Here is a 21,484-nt window from a genome sequence, read left to right as displayed (position 1 = left end):
GCTTCACACGTCCGTCCACATCAAACCCACCAACAAGCAACAGTACCTCCATTACGACAGCTGCCACCCATTCCACATCAAACGGTCCCTTCCCTACAGCCTAGGTCTTCGTGGCAAACGAATCGGCTCCAGTCCGGAATCCCTGAAGCATTACACCAACAACCTGACAACAGCTTTCGCATCCCGCAACTATCCTCCCGACCTGGTACAGAAGCAAATAACCAGAGCCACTTCCTCATCCTCTCAAACCCAGAACCTCCCACAGAAGAACCACAAAAGTGCCCCACTTGTGACAGGATATTTTCCGGGACTGGATCAGATTCTGAATGTGGCTCTCCAGCAGGGATACGACTTCCTCAAATCCTGCCCTGAAATGAGATCCATCCTTCATGAAATCCTCCCCACTCCACCAAGAGTGTCTTTCCGCCGTCCACCTAACCTTCGTAACCTCTTAGTTCATCCCTATGAAATCCCCAAACCACCTTCCCTACCCTCTGGCTCCTACCCTTGTAACCGCCCCCGGTGTAAAACCTGTCCCATGCACCCTCCCACCACCACCTACTCCAGTCCTGTAACCCGGAAGGTGTACACAATCAAAGGCAGAGCCACGTGTGAAAGCACCCACGTGATCTACCAACTGACCTGCCTACACTGTGATGCATTCTATGTGGGAATGACCAGCAACAAACTGTCCATTCGCATGAATGGACACAGGCAGACAGTGTTTGTTGGTAATGAGGATCACTCTGTGGCTAAACATGCCTTGGTGCACGACCAGCACATCTTGGCGCAGTGTTACACCGTCCGGGTTATCTGGATACTTCCTAGTAACACCAACCTATCCGAACTCCGGAGATGGGAACTTGCTCTTCAATATATCCTCTCTTCCCGTTATCCACCAGGCCTCAATCTCCGCTAATTTCAAGTTGCCGCCACTCATACCCCACCTGTCATTCAACAACATCTTTGCCTCTGCACTTCTGCCTCGACTGACATCTCTGCCCAAACTCTTTGTCATTAAATATGTCTGCTTTTGTCTGTATATGTGTGGATGGATATGTGTGTGTGTGTGTGCGAGTGTATAACCGTCCTTTTTCCCCCTAAGGTAAGTCTTTCCGCTCCCGGGACTGGAATGACTCCTTACCCTCTCCCTTAAAACCCACATCCTTGCGTCTTTCCCTCTCCTTCCCTCTTTCCTGATGAGGCAACAGTTTGTTGCGAAAGCTTGAATTTTGTGTGTATGTTTGTGTTCGTTTGTGTGTCTGTCGACCTGCCAGCACTTTCATTTGGTAAGTCACATCATCTTTGTTTTTAGATATATTTTTCCTTCGTGGAATGTTTCCTTCTATTATAACCATATATATATATATATATATATATATATATATATATATATATATATATATATATATATATATTTTACTAACATATCCACTCGTGAAAAAATTTGCTTCATCAAACATAAGCCATAGTTGGAGCAACAGTGTTGTTTTGTTAATCATTGAAAGAATGTTGTGACATAGCAAATTGTAATTATTCCATCTGTTATGACTTCAACTTCTCCTGTTAACAGTATTTTTCCTTTGTTCATTTATTAAATATTGTACATTTTCTATATACTGTACGTGTGGGAGGTGTTCAAATATTCCAAAACATCAGTTAAACTGTTTCTCACTTAGATTCATTATTCGAGCTAATAATTTTGATGTGCTGATCATAATGCTGCACTTGATTTCACTGGAAAATCAATTAAAAGTTATACTTAATTGAAAATTCCACTACAGTATAGATAAACCTGTGTGATCTAATATATTTTTGGGCATAGTGATATCACCAATTATAAAGATTTGCAGCTAAACTTTCAAATAACACATTTCCAATTCTGTGAAATTAATTAATTCACAAGATAATTAATAGTTTTCATTGTAGATTTTGCGTCTATGCTTATTAAATTTTGACTTTTCCCATTATACGTTTGCAGATCTGAATTTTATACACAATATGTCACACTTCATTAATTGAATAAGCCATTAATTTTTGCCTAAGCTATTGTGATTTTTGATATGGTGTTTGTATTCCTAATGCAAATGCATAAAATGATTGCATTGACTTTTCAAAATTTCTAGACCACCACATTCTCCACAAACCAAATTTTTATCAATACTTATTATCCATCCAAGTAGTGAAATATGATGGAGCATTTTATCAAAGGATTGTATATTTTCTAAAATTTGTTCATACATCAGTCTTTAAACATTCAAATGCTACTCAAAATCAACAGTCTTTGCCCAGTCATGGTCAAGCTAACAAACATGTGGTATCTGTGACGAATCTACTTCCCGTGTTTGCTCATGCCACAGCTATGTGCAATTTGTAAAAAAAAAAAAAAAAAAAAAAAAAAAAAAAAAAAAAAAATTTGTTCATCAGCATCCGCAAAAACTCAGCAGTGTTCATGTTTAAAAATTTTCAGGTTATTTCTGTAACTCAAGTTAATGAATATTGTGACGTCGAGAATGGTTTTTTGCATGAATGTTGTGTACAAGATCTGTGCTAATACCTTGATGTGGTCAGGAAATGTCATTGTTCTGAAATTTAGAATACGGCTTAATGTATTGCAACAATGGACACTAGGGCACAAAGTTCGATACAATAGTTCTGTTATCCTTCTTATAAAAATGCTGAGACCAGTACTGTTTTTCCAGGTAATTGGGATGATTCATTGCACAAGAGATTAGTGATAAATTTTAATTTGGGAGTGGGATACTGCTTCAGCAATGTAATATATAACAGGGAACTATCAATTTTATGCCACCTGGGAAGTAAAAGGAATCATAGTTTTACTGTGTTGAAAATGATTGTCTGGAGAGAGCTAGAGAGAGAGAGAGAGAGAGAGAGAGAGAGATACAGAAAAATAATTGAATCAAAGAACATTTGTTTTCCTCTTTATTTCTCAGTATTTTACAGTAATATTAAGCTATTCTTACTCCTCTACTGGTACAATCTCACAGTATGTCACACTGCAGGACTTGTGCCATTTCTTGTGTACTTCAATGCACACACACAAAAATAAAGCTCATTGTGTTTGACATTACATTTACTATTGGCTGATGCAATCACTTGACATATTTTCAAAACAGGTAATACAGAACTTACTACCCTATGAACAATGTCCCTTTCACAAGTAATAATTAACCTACAAAAAGAAATGAAGTGGTTAAGTTGTCCAAGGTTTTGAAAATCCCTTTTTTCTTCTTCTTTAGTGTAGCATAAGCATTTCTCTTCCCATTCAAAATTGTGCACAGAAAAAGAACGTGCTCTGACTTACTCGGTAATCTTACCTTTCATTTAATACCTGTGACACATTAACACTGGTTTCTTTTCATGGTACTTTTGTGGGTGCAGCAAGTTGGTTTTTGTGAGAAGATTATAACACTTTGCTAATAAACTGTGATGTAGATCTTTTTTCCTTCCCTTTTGATGCAGCAGGTCTTGTGCGGTAAAATATCAAAATTTTATAAAATGCACAGTCAGTAAACTTTGTTAGGACATTGAAACAATGTTGCCACAGAATGTTAGCTATTGGCAAGTAAAGTGCTCCAACCAGCAAACTTGTTCAGAAATATGGGATATGTTTGATGCTACTGACCTTTTTTTTTTTTTTTTAAATGGCTTTCTCTGTTGCAGAAAAGAGAAAACTGTGTGCACTCTGATTTCCATTTTGATATGATACTACACACTGAATGCTTCTTTCAAATGTCTCAGAATACTGAATTAATGCCAACAAAAGTATCATCAAAATTTTCGATCTTGTGCAACTTTTATGGATGATTTTAAACCCTTATTAATGTCTGCCTCAACTGCTACAGTCCTTTTCTAAAGTTAAACTTCCTCAAACATAATTATTGCAGTCAGGCTCTTCTACATCATACCATTCCAAAAAGCTGATGACTCATCTTTAACATGACTTCTCTTCTTCCTCCTGTTTCATTTGCAAATTTAAGACCAAATATAGTGCAGAAGGTAAGCAGTGCTGGCATTTTTAGCTCCTGAAAAATCATTTAAACATGTTCATTATGAACTTTTCAGGCTTCTTCCCAAAATCAGAGACAGCATGTGTAAATGAATCTTACAGCAGGTTCTGAAGTAATATTTTGTAATGACTCACACTTTAATTAACTACAGTGAAGGAAGTGATACAGCAAGGCATTTCTAACTAACTGAAGCAGCACAACTGCAACAATGTAGGAATTAAATAATAAATAAAATTGTAAATACAAAAATATCAACCATTGCATTTTGTACAAAAATTATAAGGTTCAGTGTCTAACACTCAGAAACCAATATATATATTTATATAGACATCTTTAGAGTAATATACAGCATTTACATAATATTTACTTTACATTTTTAATTAATGCTTTAATTAAAGATTGGAGATACATATGCACACACATAAATATGGGGAATGGCTGCTGTCAATACATAAAGCTGATGAACAGGTAATGTTTAGCAGTGGAACTGGGCAAATCAGTATACCAAGTGTATTGCTAACAGGCACAAGTGTAATATGTGATCACTCCCTTTATTTATCACAGAGTGTTTTGTAATTTGAAGTTTCTTGTGCTTTATAAGTCAAATATAGATTTTTTTGTGTAAATTTTGCCGCTGAATTATAAACGTTGCTCACAAATCTAGCAGGTCCAGTTCTAGTCGGAAGCCATATGAGAGTACCTAATAAACTGAACTGGTATTTGTGGTAACTCTTGTGGTTTTAAGGTTTTGTTCCTGTGCCTTTAATTTACTAGTGCCTGTTTGCTTGATAACACTGAGCCTAAATTACACATAATCAAGAATTATTTGAAGGTAAAAAGAAGGTGCATGCTGAAATGTATAAAATGGATTGGACAGTGCAAAATTTTGCTCCCCCTCTCAATAATCACTCCTGTTGCACATTTTCAGATCACTCCATTTCATACATCGCAGAACTTGTGTACAATAAATACTTGTTGCTGAGATAGCTAAGATACAGCATACGGCAGATGCACATTTGGGAAAATGTGCTTCGACAAGGATTGTAGTATACCTCCAAAAGTAGAACAGAGGCGGCGATAACTTTACGTCGGACATAAAACTGAAACAAATAAAAAGAGATATTTATGGTTGATGATCTTGGGCAACTCTTTTTTTTTTTTTTATAAGCAGAATTCTGTATACACACAGAATTGAGAAGCATATGTAATAAACTTTATACCACTGACTAGGAAAACAACAACATACAAATGATTAGCACTACACACAATGTTTATACTAAATACTATTACTACATTCTCTTGCACAATGATTATGTCAGAATACATTTCTCAGATTGTGTCTTGTAGGTGGTTTACAGAACTTGTAAAACTATTTGGGCTAAAATAGTGACAGTTTTGCAGTAACCACGGTCTTATGTGCACAGTTCACTGTCATCATCAATGAGACTATCTTTCTGTTGCATTAGAGTGTAGTATAAAATAAAATAAAAACATATAAAAGTCCAGGTGTCAAAAGCTGATGGAACACCTATTCAGAAGCAACTAAAAATATCCATGAAATGTTCAAAAAAAACTCTAGAATTCGATAATGCAGACATGCTATGGTTTTTTCCCCACTGTAAAAAACATGGGACAACACAAGTTAACTAAACAAATTAGAGATGAGTGTACTGCATGAAGATGATCTAAACAGACAATAATTCAAAACTAAAAGTACAAGCTTCCAGTCTTTTCAAGCAAAATTTTCATGAGAAGTAGAGAAGAGATCATAGCAAGAAAATGAGAAGTACAAAGAAAAATGGGGAAAGAAACTTACAGAGAGAATAAGTAATTGAGTGATTGTTTTTTCTGTTCGAATCTGATGGGATTTGAATCTATTTTGACTTGACAGAAGCAGAGCACTGAAACTAAGTGATGGTTTACCTCAGAGACCTGTTTTAGAAAATTCATTTACACTGATGACATTTGTTTGGTAACACACAGCTGCAATTATTCTGATGCTGAAGCCACTTTGTCCACTGATACGGAAGCCTTAGATGTGTACTGCAAGAAATGGTGTCCCCAAGTAAAGAGTAAAGCCTCAGAAAAGGGTTATATCTACATTTTACCTATGCAACAGACAGGGAAATTAAAAACTAGAAGTCAAATTCATAGGCCAAATCTTTTCATACTCCAGTACACAAAAATACCTAGGAATAACACAAGACAGAATTCTAACTTTCAAGCACACTCTCACAGCTGTAGCTGCTAAAGAGGAAGTCTGAAGTAATTTTCTTCAAAAACTTGCTGGTAACTCATGTGGAGCTAATTCTCATGTTTTAATATCCATAGCCTTGGTTATATCATACTGTGTTGCTGAATACTGCAGTTTGGGTCAATAGTGCTCAGAAGATAGACAAGCAACTCAGTCAGGAAGTGTGAATAATTATGAGACCTATTTCAGCAAACAAACACCCTATGGCTTCCTATTCTCAGCAGAATCCCACCTCCAGCTCGAAGAACTTTAGAAGCTCTCCGGATGATCTGAAACAACATTCAGAAGAATCCTCGGCTATCCTTTCATCCAGATATCGTACAAGCATAACACCAACACACCCCACAGGGAGTTCATAACTCTTTGGCAGGTTCGTGCTTGGCTAGCATGGTGTCCCAGCCTTTGCAGCATCTTATCATTCCATGCTGCATGTCTATCCTCTCACTAATCTTTTTCCACTCCCTTGGAGAACATGTCTGGAATCTTTTTGAAAATGTGTTCTGCATTTTCAGTAGCCGATATCAGAGTAGTTTCTCCACTGTTTTTCATTCCTATTTTCTTTCTTCCCCTCTCCTATCCTTCCTCCGATTTGGTGTTTGAAGTTCCTCTTTTTCTTCTTTCTCCCTGTGTGCTCCTGAAGGCTGCCCATGCATGACACGTAACTTGACTGGGTAATGTGTAATTCCCAGCCCTGGGTTGACAGGTAGGATTCGCATGTGTCCTCTGGTACAGGCTAGGCCCAGGAAGGGGTGGTTGCCTGACCTACTACCTTCCCAAATTGCCGATTAATCCCTCTGTCAGGTGTTCGGGAGGTGTGAACAATTGCATAAGGCGGGTGGGCCCCCCTCTGAGGGAGTGGCTCCAGTTGGAAGGAGTGCACCATCGGAGATGCTGGCAATCATGGGGATTTTGGTGCAATGAGGCAATCGTCTTTTTCACAGTCAACATGTACTAAATGTAAACAGAATGAGTCTAATTAATCAAAGACCCTCCCAGCTTCACTGCAGTTCCTCATGGTTTCACTTAATGAAGACAGTCAGTCCTTCACTATGGTAAATCTGTTTATTATTCAGAAAGGTGTTGATGCAGTTGCTGTCCCCGTGAAATCCTGCTCTTGTTTACACGATGACAATTTGATTTTGGAGACAACTTCTGATTCATAAGTACAACAACTGCTTGCAGTTTTGCTCCTCCATGGCTATCCCATTCATGTTGAGGCCCATCGAACATTGCATTCTTCCTGTGGTGTTATTTACACAAAGCTGCTCGATGATCTGAGTAAGGCAGAAATCCAAATGTAGCTTTCTGATCAGGGTGTAATTGCCATTCATCAGGTGATGAAACATGTAGATCCATCCTTAGTGCCCACACGCACTCTTTTTCTGGCCTTTGATAGAGTGGTGCGCCTGTCCAAGATCAAAGCAGGCTATGAAGTTATCACAGCCCGACCGTACATTCCGAATCTGATGCACTGCTACCAATGTCAGCATTTCAACCACACTTGAATGTCTTCTCAACAACTGGCCAAATGTGTAACCTATGGTAGGGAAATGCGCGAGGGCGATTGTCTGCCGCTTTCTACTTGCTGCATTAACTGCAATGGTGACCATGTTGTCTCCTCTTGAGATTGTTCCATGTATCTTGATGAGCGGGCTCTCCAGGAGATCAGCGTAAAGGAAAAAGTGGCTTACCTGATCACTCGCAAGTTACTGGCAAGTCGCAAACCTTGCATTCTACCATCTGGCACTTACAGTACCATTCTTACTACATCTTGCTCCATGAAGGACGTGGCCACCCAGAAGTGCGACCTCAAATTCACCACTGTGGCACGGTAGCATCCCTTTTCTCCAGCTGTGCAAGAAGCCACCAAACATTCTCTCCCAGAGTGAAGACATCAGCTACACAACTGGCAGGCCCGATGGACAGAAGGAATAATCTTGCGACGACTTCCTACATCCTCTAGCCAACAAACACCTGAGTCATCCTCTGCCGACTGGAAAGGCTCCAAGAAGTCAAACAAAGGCAAACGGTCTTCTCCTTCGCCGACTCTATGATCCTCTTCAATGGTGCCACCACGTGATACCCTCGTCCAGCTGACCTCCGTCTTGCTTGTGCACACAGTCAACCGTTTTTCTGCCCTGAACTCGGCAGATCGACAGAGGGCGAATGCTGACGCCTCTGTAGACATGATGCAGCAGGATCCTCCAGCCTCTGCATCCTGTAGCAGTGAGTATTTGAAGGCTGGCATTTGGCAGCTGCCAAGGTGGCACCCCTTCATTTTCTGCCTCATCACCTTTTCTCATTAGGACTCTCCTTCAGTGGAACATTCATGGCCTCTGATCAAACAGAGAGAATTTACAGCTGCTCTTAGAATCACAGTCTCCACTTGTTCTCTGCCTCCAGGAGACTGGATTGTATCCTCATGATTGCTTTAAGCTCTCGCATTTCTTCCTGATTGTTTTGACCTTCCCCCGAGGACAGCATTCCATCTCGTGGGGGAGTCATGCTGCTCATCCAGGATGACATTACTAGCCAACCCATCTCCGTGACTATGTGGCTTCAGGCTGCTGCAGTTTGCCTTTTCCTTTCTTTATTGACCTTTTCCCTGTGTACCGTTTACATCCCTCCGTCATTCGATGTCAGCAGGGTAGACTTCCTCCAGCTTATTGGGTTGCTACCTCACCTCTTTCTGCTGCTCAATGACTTTAATGCGATGCATCTCCTTTGGGATTCTCCTAGAATCTGCCAGAGAGGTACTGTATTGGCTGACCTTCTCAATCATCTGCCTTAAACCTGCAGCACCCATGTTCCTTCCAGACTCCACACACACACACACACCTATTTCCATTTGGACCTATCCTTCTGCACTGCCCAGCTTGCCCATCATCTGGAGTGTCCCATTCTCTCTAACACATACCTTAGGGACCATTTCCCATGTGCTATCCGTTTGCTGACTCCTACCCCACCTATGTGGACACCCAAATGGCAGCTTACTAATGTCGACTGGAGACTTCCTTCCTGGTGACCTTCGATGTACAACATTTCTGCAGTTGTGATGAACATGTAGAATATATTACAAATATTATTCGTACTGCCACAGAACGTTTCATTCCTTGCACTTCCTCTTTACCAGGCCGTGTCCCAGTCCTTTGGTGGACTGAGGCATGCCTTGACACAATTCGTGCGTGGAGACGTGCTCTCCGCATTTTTAACTATCATCCTACGATGTAAAACTGCATTCATTATAAACAGTTGCAAGCACAGTGTTGTCGCGTTCTCTGGGATAGCAAAATGCTAGCTGGATTTCATTCACAAGTTCTTTTAACAGTTCCACTCCCTGTTTCATTGTGTGGGCCAACCTCTGACAGCTCTCTGGGACCACGATCCACTCCTCAATTTCTGGCCTGACTGTAGCAAACGATTTCATAGTGGACTCTATTGCTCTCTGCAACACATTGGGCCGCCATTTTGCTGAGATTTCGAGTTGCACTCACCATCATCCTGCCTTCCTTCGAGCGGAGGATGCTCAGGCGATTCTCTTCTCATCTCAGAATTGTAACTGTTACAGTGCTGCCTTTACTATGAGGGAGCTAGATCATGCTCTCACTTCATGCTGATCCTCCGCCGCATCTCGGCAGAGGGCACATTTCCCAGACGCTGGCGTGAAGCCACTGTTATACCCATATCTAAGACTGGTAAGGACAAACACTTTTCTTCTAGCTACCACTCAATTTCTCTCATCAGTTGTGTTTGCAAGGTGATGGGACGTATGATTCATGCCTGGCTGGTATGGTGGCTTGAGTCTCAAAATTTATGAACCACCACTCAGTGCAGCTTTCGTGTGAGGCGTTCTGCGGTTGACAGTCTCATGACTTTGTCCACCCATGTCATGAGTTTGTTCCTGCAGAAATCTCAGACTGTGGCCATGTTTTTCGATTTGGACAAAGCCCATGACACCTGCTGGAGGACTGGTATCCTCCATACCCTCTGCATGTGGGGCCTCAAAGGCCGCATGCCTCATTTCCCTCAGGAATTTTTAAAAGACTGTGTTTTCAAGGTATATTTGGGTTCTGCCTTGACTCGGACACCTTTATCCAGGGAAATGGTGTGCCTCAGGAGTTTGTTAAGTGGTGATCCCTCACCACTTTGTGCACATTGTGCTCAACTTTCGATGGTTCGCCATTTCCTGACGGAATGACCTTTTTTTTTTAAACCAATTATGTTCTCATTTGTGTTTGCCGTCTAAGTTATCAGCCATTTTATCGAACGACGTGCGGGCCATCGACCACATTTTGCTTTTTATCCGTCATAGCAATATGGTGAAGCCCATTTAATTTTTAGTTCTGGACCTCCATTTCTCTGTGTGATATCTTATAGACTTTTCTCCACGTCCCTGTTTCAGCTGTCTTCTCTTCCGTCGATTGGGATTGATATGTAGTCATTTTTAACTCCTCTCTTTGGCTTTGTGTTTTACAGTTTTGACGTGTGTGTATGACCCTAGTTGTTTTTGTGCCCTAAAACAAAACACAACACAACTGCCCAGCTTCCCCATCATCTCGAGTGGTCTGTTATCTCTGACATGTACTCGAGGGACTATTTCCCTTGTGCTGTCCGTTTGCAGACTCCTACCTCAACTACGTGCACATCCAAATGGCAGCTTTCAAAGGCCGGCTGGAGGCTTTACTCCTCCCTGGCCACCTTCGACAAACATCATTTCCCCAGTCATGATGACAAGGGAGAATATCTTACAAACGTTATCCTTACTGCCGCAGAACATTCCATTCCTCGCAATTCCTCTTTACCACACTGACCGAGGCATGCAAGGATGCGATACGTGTGTGCAGACGTGCTCTCCGCATCTTTAACCATCATCCTATGATGAAAAATTGCATTTGTTGTAAACAGTTGCATGCACAGTGTCTTCGAATTCTTCGGGATAGCAATAAAGATAACTGTATTCCATTAACTAGTTCTTTCAACAGTTCCATTCCCTCTTCTGTCCTGTGGCAACCTCCGACGGCTCTCTGGGACCAAGGTTCATTGCTCAATTTCCGGCCTGACAGTAGCATATGATGTCATACTGGACTATCTTGTTATAAATACACCTTTTTTGCGAATATTTTGAGCTCCACTCACTATCATCCTGCCTTCTCCGTTGGAAACGAGTGCTGGAGACTTGGGCGATAGGCTTCTCTTCTCAGAATCCTGAGTGCTACAATGCCGCCTTTACTGTGAGGGAGCTACATCATACTCTAACTTCGTCCCAATCCTCTGCCCCAGGGCTAGACCATGTTCACATTCAGCAGTTGCAGAACCTCTCTCTTGTGGGCTAGCACTTTCTCCTTCATATGTACACTACTGGCCATTAAAATTGCTACACCACGAAGATGACGTGCTACAGACGTGAAATTTAACCTGACAGGAAGAAGATGCTGTGATATGCAAATGATTAGCTTTTCAGAGCATTCACACAAGGCTGGCGCCGGTGGCGACACCTACAACGGGCTGACATGAGGAAAGTTTCTGACCGATTTCTCATACACAAACAGCAGTTGACCGGCGTTGCCTGGTGAAACGTTGTTGTGATGCCTCATGTAAGTAGGAGAAATGCATACCATCACGTTTCCGACTTTGATAAAGGTCAGATTGTAGCCTATCGCGACTGCAGTTTATTGTATTGCGACATTGGTGCTCACGTTGGTCGAGATCCAATGACTGTTAGCAGAATATGGAATCGGTGGGTTCAAGAGGGTAATACGGAATGCCGTGCTGGATCCCAACAGGCATCTTATCCGCATGGCTGTAACGGATCGTGCAGCCGCGTCTCGATCCCTGAGTCAACAGATGGGGACGTTTGCAAGACAACAACCATCTGCATCAACTATCAGCTCGGAGACCATGGCCGTGGTTACCCTTGACACTGCATCACAGACAGGAGCACCTGTGATGGTGTACTCAACGACGAATGTAGGTGCACGAATGGCAAAAAGTCATTTTTTCGGATGAATCCAGGTTCTGTTTACAGCATCATGATGGTCGCATCCGTGTTTGGCAACATCACGGTGAACGCACATTGGAAGTGTGTATTCATCATCACCATACTGGTGTATCACCCGGCATGATGGTATGGGGTGCCATTGGTTACAAATCTCGGTCACCTCTTGTTCGCATTGACGGCACTTTGAACAGTGGATGTTACATTTCAGATATGTTACGACCCGTGGCTCTACACTTCATTCGATCTCTGCGAAACCCTACATTTCAGCAGGATAATGTACGACCACATGTTGCAGGTCCTGTACGGATCTTTCCGGATACAGAAAATGTTCGACTGCTGCCCTGGCCAGCACATTCTCCAGATCTCTCTCCAATTGAAAATGTGTGGTCAATGGTGGCTGAGCAACTGGCTCGTCACAATACGCCAGTCACTATTCTTGATGAACTGTGGTATCGTGTTGAAGCTGCATGGGCAGCTGTACCTCTACACGCCATTCAAGCTCTGTTTGACTCAATGCCCAGGCATATCAAGGCCATTATTATGGCCAGAGATGGTTGTTCTGGGTACTGATTTCTCAGGGTCTATGCACCCAAATTGCGTGAAATGTAAACACATGTCAGTTCTAGTATAATACATTTGTCCAATGAATACCTGTTTATCATCTGCATTTCTTCTTGTTCTAGCAATTTTAATGTCCAGTAGTGTAAAATCACATCTGTGCAGAGGGCACATTTCCCAGGCACTAGCACGTGAAGTCACTGTTATATCCATACCTTAGCCAGGTAAGGACAAACACCTTCCTTCTATGAGGGTTGTCCAGAAAGTTATGTAGCACATTTTTTTCTCATGCAAAACGTTACATATGTATTATTTGATGTCTCCTGAGTGAGCGTGCAAAGATTCTGTCACTTCCGACAGATAGCACAGCTGCACGACAGGTTTAAAATGTCATCTGTAGGTTGTAACACCTAAAATGCAGGATGCATGGCACCTGCTACCCATTTATAACTTTTTTTCTGAATTCGATGTAAATATTTGTAATTTAAATGCTTTCTTTTAATTAGTAAGGACTTTGCTTCACTGTATGTGTACATTTAGGTAGAAGTCTGTTGACGTTTCATTGTATTTATCTGTGTTTTACTGTGAAAATTATAAGCTCTGGGAAACAGCCTAAGGAATTGTTATTTGCATCGACTAGCAACAATAATAGCAGTGCTTGTGCATTGTAAAATCTTTGGGTAGGGAGTTGTTGCGCAGAGCGCACGGAGAGAGCGAGAGATGGGTTCCAGTGCCTGTAGTGTACAGAAGTGTGGTGTTAACGCTCTCGCAGTAGAGTTTACCATTTTCGGCAGCATCATGTACGTGCGCTTGCCAGATGTCGAGAGCAGGAGTGGACGGGCGGAACAGGCTGTATTAATTACGATAGCCCGTTCCTATAATTAGCTCCACAATGTGCTACCGTCTTCAACAACAGCAGCAGTTCCAGCAACACAGTTTTGTCGTTGGCTCCGAGTTTCGTCGTATGCACAGCACTGAAGTAAGACTGTTCATTGGTAGAAAGTATTAACGGCTAACCCAGCAGCACAACTGAATGTGATTTGATCGATAAGATTTATTTAAATAATAATCAGTTAAACTTAGGGCGATTGTGTCCTCATTGTTACCAAGCAGGATCCTTGTTCCTTTTTTTCCTAATATGCTAACTGAGTGTCATAAGAAACAAATTAAATGGTTACAGCCAGTTTATTAATGAATAATTTCTCTTTTAAGAATTTTAGCCTCAGTCTACTTTCAATTAACTGTTGTACAACAAAGGCTTCAGTATATGACTAAAGTAAAGCAATTTCATTTTTCAAGTTTGAGAATAAATTGCTGGAAAAAAATCCAAATCTAAAGAAATGCACAAATTAAGAGTGCGGAAGTTTTATTTATATTACATATAGCTGGGAGCACATGGATGTTTGGTTTGGTACATATCCTAGTATTTAATTCTGTTCAAGTCAGTAAAAAAAAGGCTCAGTTGTTTAGACAATAATATGAAATCCAATTTGCAAAATAAGTAATGGCAAAGTAAAAAGTGCTTGCTTTTTTTCTAAATTTCTTTGATGACGTTTTGCTGAGGTCACTGAAAGTCATTGTTCACATAGCGAAATTCAGTACTAACATACAGTTTAATTGCATATTTTTCAAATCACTACTCGATTGCCTTTTTCAAAATTTAATGCCAAACATAACATAAGAGTGGCTTCTCAGTTTTCTTTATCATTACATTCTCACTTAAAGTTAGTGTAAAAAAAAAAGTGGCAACCTTTAGTTGCCATGTCAGCGTTTAATAACACGTTTTTCTTTCCCATCATTTTGTACAGGATTTTGGATGTAAATTGCCCTATCGGGCTGGCGACTGTTAATTACTTCCTTTTCGTTCATTAGTGTAACTTTTGGATTCATGATTTCCGTCCAGTGAAATTATAGCTCTGTTCAGTTTAATTACTTTTATTTTTAGTAGACTTTCCATCAGAAGGGTCGGTTGTACACTTTCCTCTTACTTATTGGTATCACTTCTTCGGGGAAGATAGCCTTATACAATAAGAAAAAATCTATTAGGCTTACACGCGATCCACGGTCATATTTTATATCGCAAGCAGGATAGGCCGATTAATAAGAGGGAGGTTACAAGGTGAAGTACGTTACAAGCAATGTGCTGTCATTGAATTTCTCAGTGTAGAGAAAGAAACTGTTGGGAATATTCACAAACATTTGTGCAAAGTCTATGGATCATCTGCTGACAGAAGTACAGTCAGTCACTGAGCATGGAGGGTGAGGTCATCAGAAGGCAGTTTGGCCTAGCTCCACAATTTGCAGCGGTCAGGGAAACCATCCACAACTGTCACACCTGATGTTGCAGTGAGGTGACACTGTCATTTGCGAGGACAGAAGCATTATGACTCAACAGTTGACGCTGCATCTGTCAATCAACAAAGGAAGTGTGTGCAGGATGGGTCTAACAGCGTCTAACGGTGGATCACAAATCACACAGAAAATACTTTTGTCTTGATTTGTTGCAGCGTTTTGAGGCTGAGGGGGAGGCCTTCTTGTCCCAGATTGTGAGAGGTGGTGAAACCTGGGTTTACCATTTTGAGCCTGAAACAAAACGACAGTCAGTGGAATGGTGCCATTCCCACTCCCCACAGAAGAAAAATTTCAAAGCAACTGGTTCTGTCAGTAAGGTCATGACCACCGTGTTCTGGGACTGTGAAGGTGTGATTCTCATTGACGTGATTCCTAGAGGCAGTACCATTAATTCAGAAGCATATGTCAACACATTAACAAAACTCAAGACGCCCTTCCGGCGACTTAGGCGCCACAGCAACCCTGGAGGTGTTTTGCTGCAACATGATAACGCTCGGCCCCAACAAATCTCAGAGCTGCTGAACACATCGCAAAACAGGGTTGGACAGTGTTACCCCAGCCACCTTACAACCCTGACCTAGCCTTCTCGGACTTTCACTTGTTTGGGCCATTAAAGGATAACAATCGAGGAAGACATCTTAAGGACAATGAGGAGGCGATTCACACAGTGAAGCACTGGCTCCACTACCAGGACAAGAATTGGTACCGACAGGGCATACATGCCCTTGTTTCGTGCTGGAGGAAGGCCACAGAACAGGATGGAGATAAATAGGGTGTATAGATAAAACACCATTCTTTCATGTGTATAATTCTCGACATCTTCAATAAAGAATTGTTGAAGAAAAAAAATGTGGTACATTACTTTCTGGGCAACCCTCGTAGTTATCACCTGATTTCTCTCACCAGCTGTGTTTGCAAGGTGATGGAGCGTACGATTCATGCCCGGCTGGTACAGTGCCTCGAGTCTCACAATTTACTGACCACTGCACAATGTGGATTTTGAGCGCACCATTCTGCAGTTGGCTATCTTGTCGCTTTTTCAACCCATGTCAAGAATGGTTTTCTGCAGAAATACCAGCCTGTGGCCGTGTTTTTCGATTTGGAGAAAGCCCATGACACCTGCTGGAGAACTGGTATCCTCCACGATCTCTATACTCAGGGCTTCCGTGGCCACATGCCCCATTCCCTTCAGGAATTTTTAAAAGACAGTGTTTTCAAGGTACATGTGGGTTTTGCCTTGTCGGACATCATCGTCCACGGGAACAGTGTGTCTCAGGTTCCGTCCTGGGCGTCGTCCCCTTTTGCTAGCGCCACTAACTCTAAAATGGCCTGTCTCCTGCTGGACATCTCCGGCTCCCTTTTCGTTGATGATTTTGTGATCTATTGCAGTTCCCCACGGACTTGTCTCCTTGAGAGCATCTTCAACGATGACTCAATCATCTTTACTCGTGGAGCATTGACAATGGCATTTGCTTTTCCAGTGACAAAACCATTTGTATGAATTTCTTGTGGAGCAATTGGTTTCTTCCATTGCCTTTACATCTTGGGCCTCTTGCTCTTCTGTTCGTTGAAACTACGAAATTCCTGGGGCTCATGCTTGGTAGGAAACTTTCTGGGTCTTCACACGAGTCTTACCTGGCAGCCCGCTGTAAGTGGTCCTTCAGTGTCCTACGTGTCCTCAGCTATACTTCTTGGCAAACAGGTAAGGATACCCTCCTCCATTTGTACCAGCCCTTTGTCCATTGGAAACTATACTATGGGTGTTTCGTTTATGCATCTTCACGTCTGTCCCTCTTACTTCATGGAGTTCGCTTTCGCCTTTTTCTCCAGCAGCTTAACCTGATGCTACCTGCCACTTTGCCAATGTGTGTGAACCCTTCATCACCTCGGTTTCGTGCAGCAGCCCAAGTTCATCTTGGCCTTCAATTCACTTCCTAAGGACAGTAGCCCAGTCTTGCTCTATGCCTTCAGTTTCATGACCTTCGTACAGAACTCTGCAATAGTACCTTTGTGTAACTGATGGATCTCGGACTGACCACTGTGTCGGGTGTTCCTTCGTCATTGGCACCGACGAGCTCTTCATCCTGTATCAGGCCATGCAGTACATCCGGAGACTGGGAAATCGATTGCATCATCTGCTCCAACTCTCTCAGTGCCCTTCATAGTCTCTGTGTGCTTTACACCATCCATCTCTTAGTGCAACAGGTCCAGGAAAGCTGTCACTTATGGACAACCTGCTCTTGGCCCTCTCGCTGTAAGATCATTTTAGCTAGGCGTATTGGGCACTGTCTTTTTAGCCATTGCCATTTGTCAAGTGGTGTTCCCCTACCTTTTTGAGCTCACTTTGCTCAATTTTTAACGGTTCGCCATTTCCTGACAGAATGCCCTTTTTTTTAACCACTAACATTCTCATTTATGTTTGCCATGTGAGTTGTCGGCCACTTTAGCAAATGATGAGTGGGCTGTCGACCACATTTTACTTTTTGTCCATCGCAGCAATATGGTGAAGAACATTTAATCTTTAATTCAGGACCTCTGTTCTCTATGGCGTATTTTATGGGCCTTTATGCAAGTCGCTGTATTTAGCTGTCTTTCCTTCCATCAATTGGGCGGAACGTGTAGTCATTCTTAACTCCTTTTTTTCTTCATGTTCTACAGTTTTGACATGGGTGCATCTGACCCTAGTTATTTTTGTGCCCTAAAACAAAGTAACACCAACACCTGAAATCAAGGAAGCTGTGGTCACGCACAACAAACAACTTTGTTGGGCCCTCTGTAAGTCTCAGCGCTTCATGAAAAATCCGGTGAGATCTGTCATCAGTTCTCAACAAGCATCCAATTGAGAACCCTTCCATGTGGATATGAGGATTAAAACTCTGCAGATGTCAATTAAGGATCAGGAATGTGGATTAAAACTGGGCAAGGGATGTGTGATTACCTATTGCAAAAGTGGGGATGGGCTATTTCTACAAACTGTGACTGGACTGTCTTTGGCCGGCCGGAGTGGCCGAGCGGCTCTAGGCGCTACAGTCTGGAACCGCGTGACCGCTACAGTCGCAGGCTCAAATCCTGCCTCGGGCGTGGATGTATGTGGTGTCCTTAGGTTAGTTAGGTTTAAGTAGTTCTAAGTTCTAGGGGACTGATGACCTTAGCAGTTAAGTCCCATAGTGCTCAGAGCCATTTGAACCAATTTTTTTTACTGTCTTCTTACAGTCAATCCACCATATTGTGGCTGACTGCCATGTTCAAGTGCAAAAAGGAACAATAATGGACATTCACTGTGCATTGTATGAAGCAATCGAATAGGTCAAAAATCTAGGTCTGGCGATGTAAGAACGTATGAGCTTGTGATTGTGGACATTTGTCCATAAAAGTTATGTATTTTTTATTTGTATTCGTCATATGATAAATGTCTGTTATTTGACTGAGTTTACATTCGAAAATAATTTTCCTGCATATATTTACGCTAAAAATACATTAGCAAAAAAAAAAAAAAAAAAAAAAAAAAAAAAAAAAAAAAAAAAAAAAAAAAAAAAAAAAAAAAAAAAAAGAACTTAACTAGCAAAAAACAAAGACCAGATAGTATTGGATGTTACCAAAAGGAAATCAAAGAGAGAAAAAGACTGATAATGTATGGAAAGTTCTGGTTGAGAATTACGAATTATTTAGGAATAAAGGACTCATCAAAAGGCAGAAGTACTTCCTTTTTTTAAGCTTGTAAGGAAAACATGCATGCACGAGCGTGCTCGCTCCCCCTCCCCCCCACAGACACCTGTCTCCCCACATTACGTTCAGGCGACTGCCAGCACTTTCCTGACCGAGACTGAATGTACTGGGATGAGGAGGGGAGGGGCGGGGTGGGGCAGAGAGAGGCGGGAGGCAGGGTGAGGGTTGGAGGGAAGTGTTCAGTGGCTCTTGGGAGAGTGGGGGGCTGTCTGTGGGCTAGCTAGGGTTGCAAGTGGCAGACAGCTGGGCAAGCAATTTCGTGGCCTAGCGTGCGAGATAACTGCACATAACTAGCTGATGTGGGCACACAAATTGGGTGGGGGTGAAGGTTGTGCTGTAAGGATAGGTCCCATCTGCACAACTCAGAAAAGCTGGTGGTTTTGGTAAGGAAGAACCAGATGGCATGGGTTGTGAAGCATCCACTGAAATCTCACACGCTGTGCTGTGCTGTGCTGTGCTCTGCTACACATTGTGCTACTGGACTGTCCACCTTGTTTTGGCAACAGTTTGACAGTGGCCACTCATTCTAGTTGACAGCTGGTTGGTTGTCATACCAATGTAAAATGCTGTGCAGTGGTTGCAGCAGAGCTGTGTATCTAATATGGGTGCTTTCACAGGTGGCCTTGCCTCTGATGGCAGTAGAATGAGCATGTGATGGCACTAGAGCAGGTGCTGCTGAATGGCTGGATTGGGCAGGTATTGTATCTGGGACTTCCACAGGGGTACGATCCCTGTCACAGGGGATTGAGGGTGGGAGGCTCGGGATGGACTAGAATGTTGTGAGGTTGGGTGGGCAGTGGAACACCAGTTTGGGAAGGGTTGGAAGTATCTTGGGTAGGATGCCCCTCATTTCAGGGCATGATGATAGATAATGAAAAAAATGATGTGGTTCAGTCATTCCAGTCTGGGGTGGTATTGGGTGACAAGGGGGCTGCTTCTTTGTGGGTGATTCTTGGGATCGATGTGAGGATCAGGCATGTCTGAGGATACGGCACGGGAGATCTGTTCGTGAATTAGTACGTATCGATGATGCAGAGTTTCTGCCTTTTGGTGAGTTGTCTCCTTTATTCCTAAACAATAGAGAAAAAGACTAGATACAGACATATTGTTATCATCTTATACCAAAACAGAGAGCAGCTTTACCTTTCAGAATGTAGTCCGTGAGCAGAGTAGGAACCGTTGGGCTGTCCTCATTTATAGCCTTCAGGACTGAAAGTAAAAAAGAAGCATAAAATTATATATGGTGGCAGGTACTTGAGTTGGACAACTGTTGACACATGTTAACAGTCACATCAAGAAAGTAAATCACTGTTGCCTTGCAGTATAGAATGTAGAAAAAAGTCTTCGAAGTCGAAGTACTTCATTACAACACTCCCTCCCTCCTCCACAATACACATTCACTAAAGGGGTAGTCATAAAATTTTAACTATCTACTCAAAAAACTAAAATTATATTATTAAGTCTTTGTCTCTTTGCAGGTACACACTTGGTACAGAGTGGAATTTCTGCTACTTAGAACCATAGCATGCTGCTAGAGAAGACAAAATAAGTGGATAGAGTCCTGTGGCTCTTCCAACTTAATCACTCCCAACAGGTACTCATACATACTTGAAGGTTATGACCGATCCCAGTGACTGATTACTGACAGCACTGTCAAACAGCACGAGAGGGTGCCCAAAAATAATTGGAATTTCTTTATAAAAGGCATGTACGTAATTTTTAATACAGCGTTTATCTCCTTGAATGTACTCTTCATTAGTACTAGTGCACATGCCCAAACCTACATTCCAGTGTTGGAAGGATCTTCCTCCTTGATACCTGCTAAAAATGTCACGACATAATGTTTTATGTTGTTGACATCGACAAAATGCTTTCCTTTCAAGACTCTTTTCATGTTAAGGAGCAGGAAGAAGTCTAAGGGAGCTAAATATGGTGAATAAGGCATGTGGATCAAGGTAGTTGTCTTTGTTGAGGTAAAAAACTGGCAAAAAGTGAGAGTCCTATGGATGGAGACATGTAATGTTGCAGCAACCACTCGTTGAAAATCCTCAAAGCCGGACTTTTTGCATCAAACTCCTGTGCAACCTTTTCATAATGTCCAAATAAAATAGTTGGTTTAATGCTTGCCTTTGAGAGTAAAATGCGAGTGTGCAATCCCTGTGATCTTTTTTTTTATAATGAGAAAACCATTTATACACGAGTTTTACTAAACCACTCTCATCATTGTCAGCTGATGCTGCTTGTCGGGCAGACTTAAGAGAGGTTTTGCAACAGCCTCCTAGTGGCACTACAACTGTTATTTTTGAGTTCCTTTTTGCGTCAGATGTTTTTCTCCAGTTATTCTCGTTAAACTGCTTTAGAGACAGCTGTCACTCTTTGCAACAGGCGCTGATCATCTTTATCTCACTTCACATTTTGCAACAAGTTTCTATTGAAAATCACCTCCCTGTATACATCTGCATCCATCCCAACAGCTTCACCGGGCTACTGACATTATCCATCTGGTCATTTACATATATCACGAAAAACAGCGATCCTGTCAGACGACCTTGAAGTACGCAAGAT

General features: G+C 42.0%; 1 protein-coding gene across 1 annotated transcript in view; it reads right to left on the bottom strand.

The window, feature by feature from the left end:
• Nucleotides 1-2,926: 2,926 nt before the first annotated feature.
• LOC126106691 (fasciculation and elongation protein zeta-2) overlaps nucleotides 2,927-21,484 on the bottom strand; it is a 439,064-nt gene continuing 420,506 nt past the window's right edge. The window contains exons 7-8 of the mRNA XM_049913068.1: nucleotides 20,063-20,128; nucleotides 2,927-5,131 (exon numbers count right to left, since the gene is read on the bottom strand). Of these exons, the coding sequence (XP_049769025.1) occupies nucleotides 5,115-5,131; nucleotides 20,063-20,128 (83 nt within the window). The 3' untranslated portion in view covers nucleotides 2,927-5,114. The remainder of the gene's footprint in view (nucleotides 5,132-20,062; nucleotides 20,129-21,484) is intronic.

This window comes from Schistocerca cancellata, chromosome 10, assembly GCF_023864275.1.
Source record: "Schistocerca cancellata isolate TAMUIC-IGC-003103 chromosome 10, iqSchCanc2.1, whole genome shotgun sequence".
NCBI classification, from domain to species: domain Eukaryota; kingdom Metazoa; phylum Arthropoda; class Insecta; order Orthoptera; family Acrididae; genus Schistocerca; species Schistocerca cancellata.
Note: the sequence above shows the minus strand (reverse complement) of the source record. Positions and strands in the feature narration are given on the sequence as shown.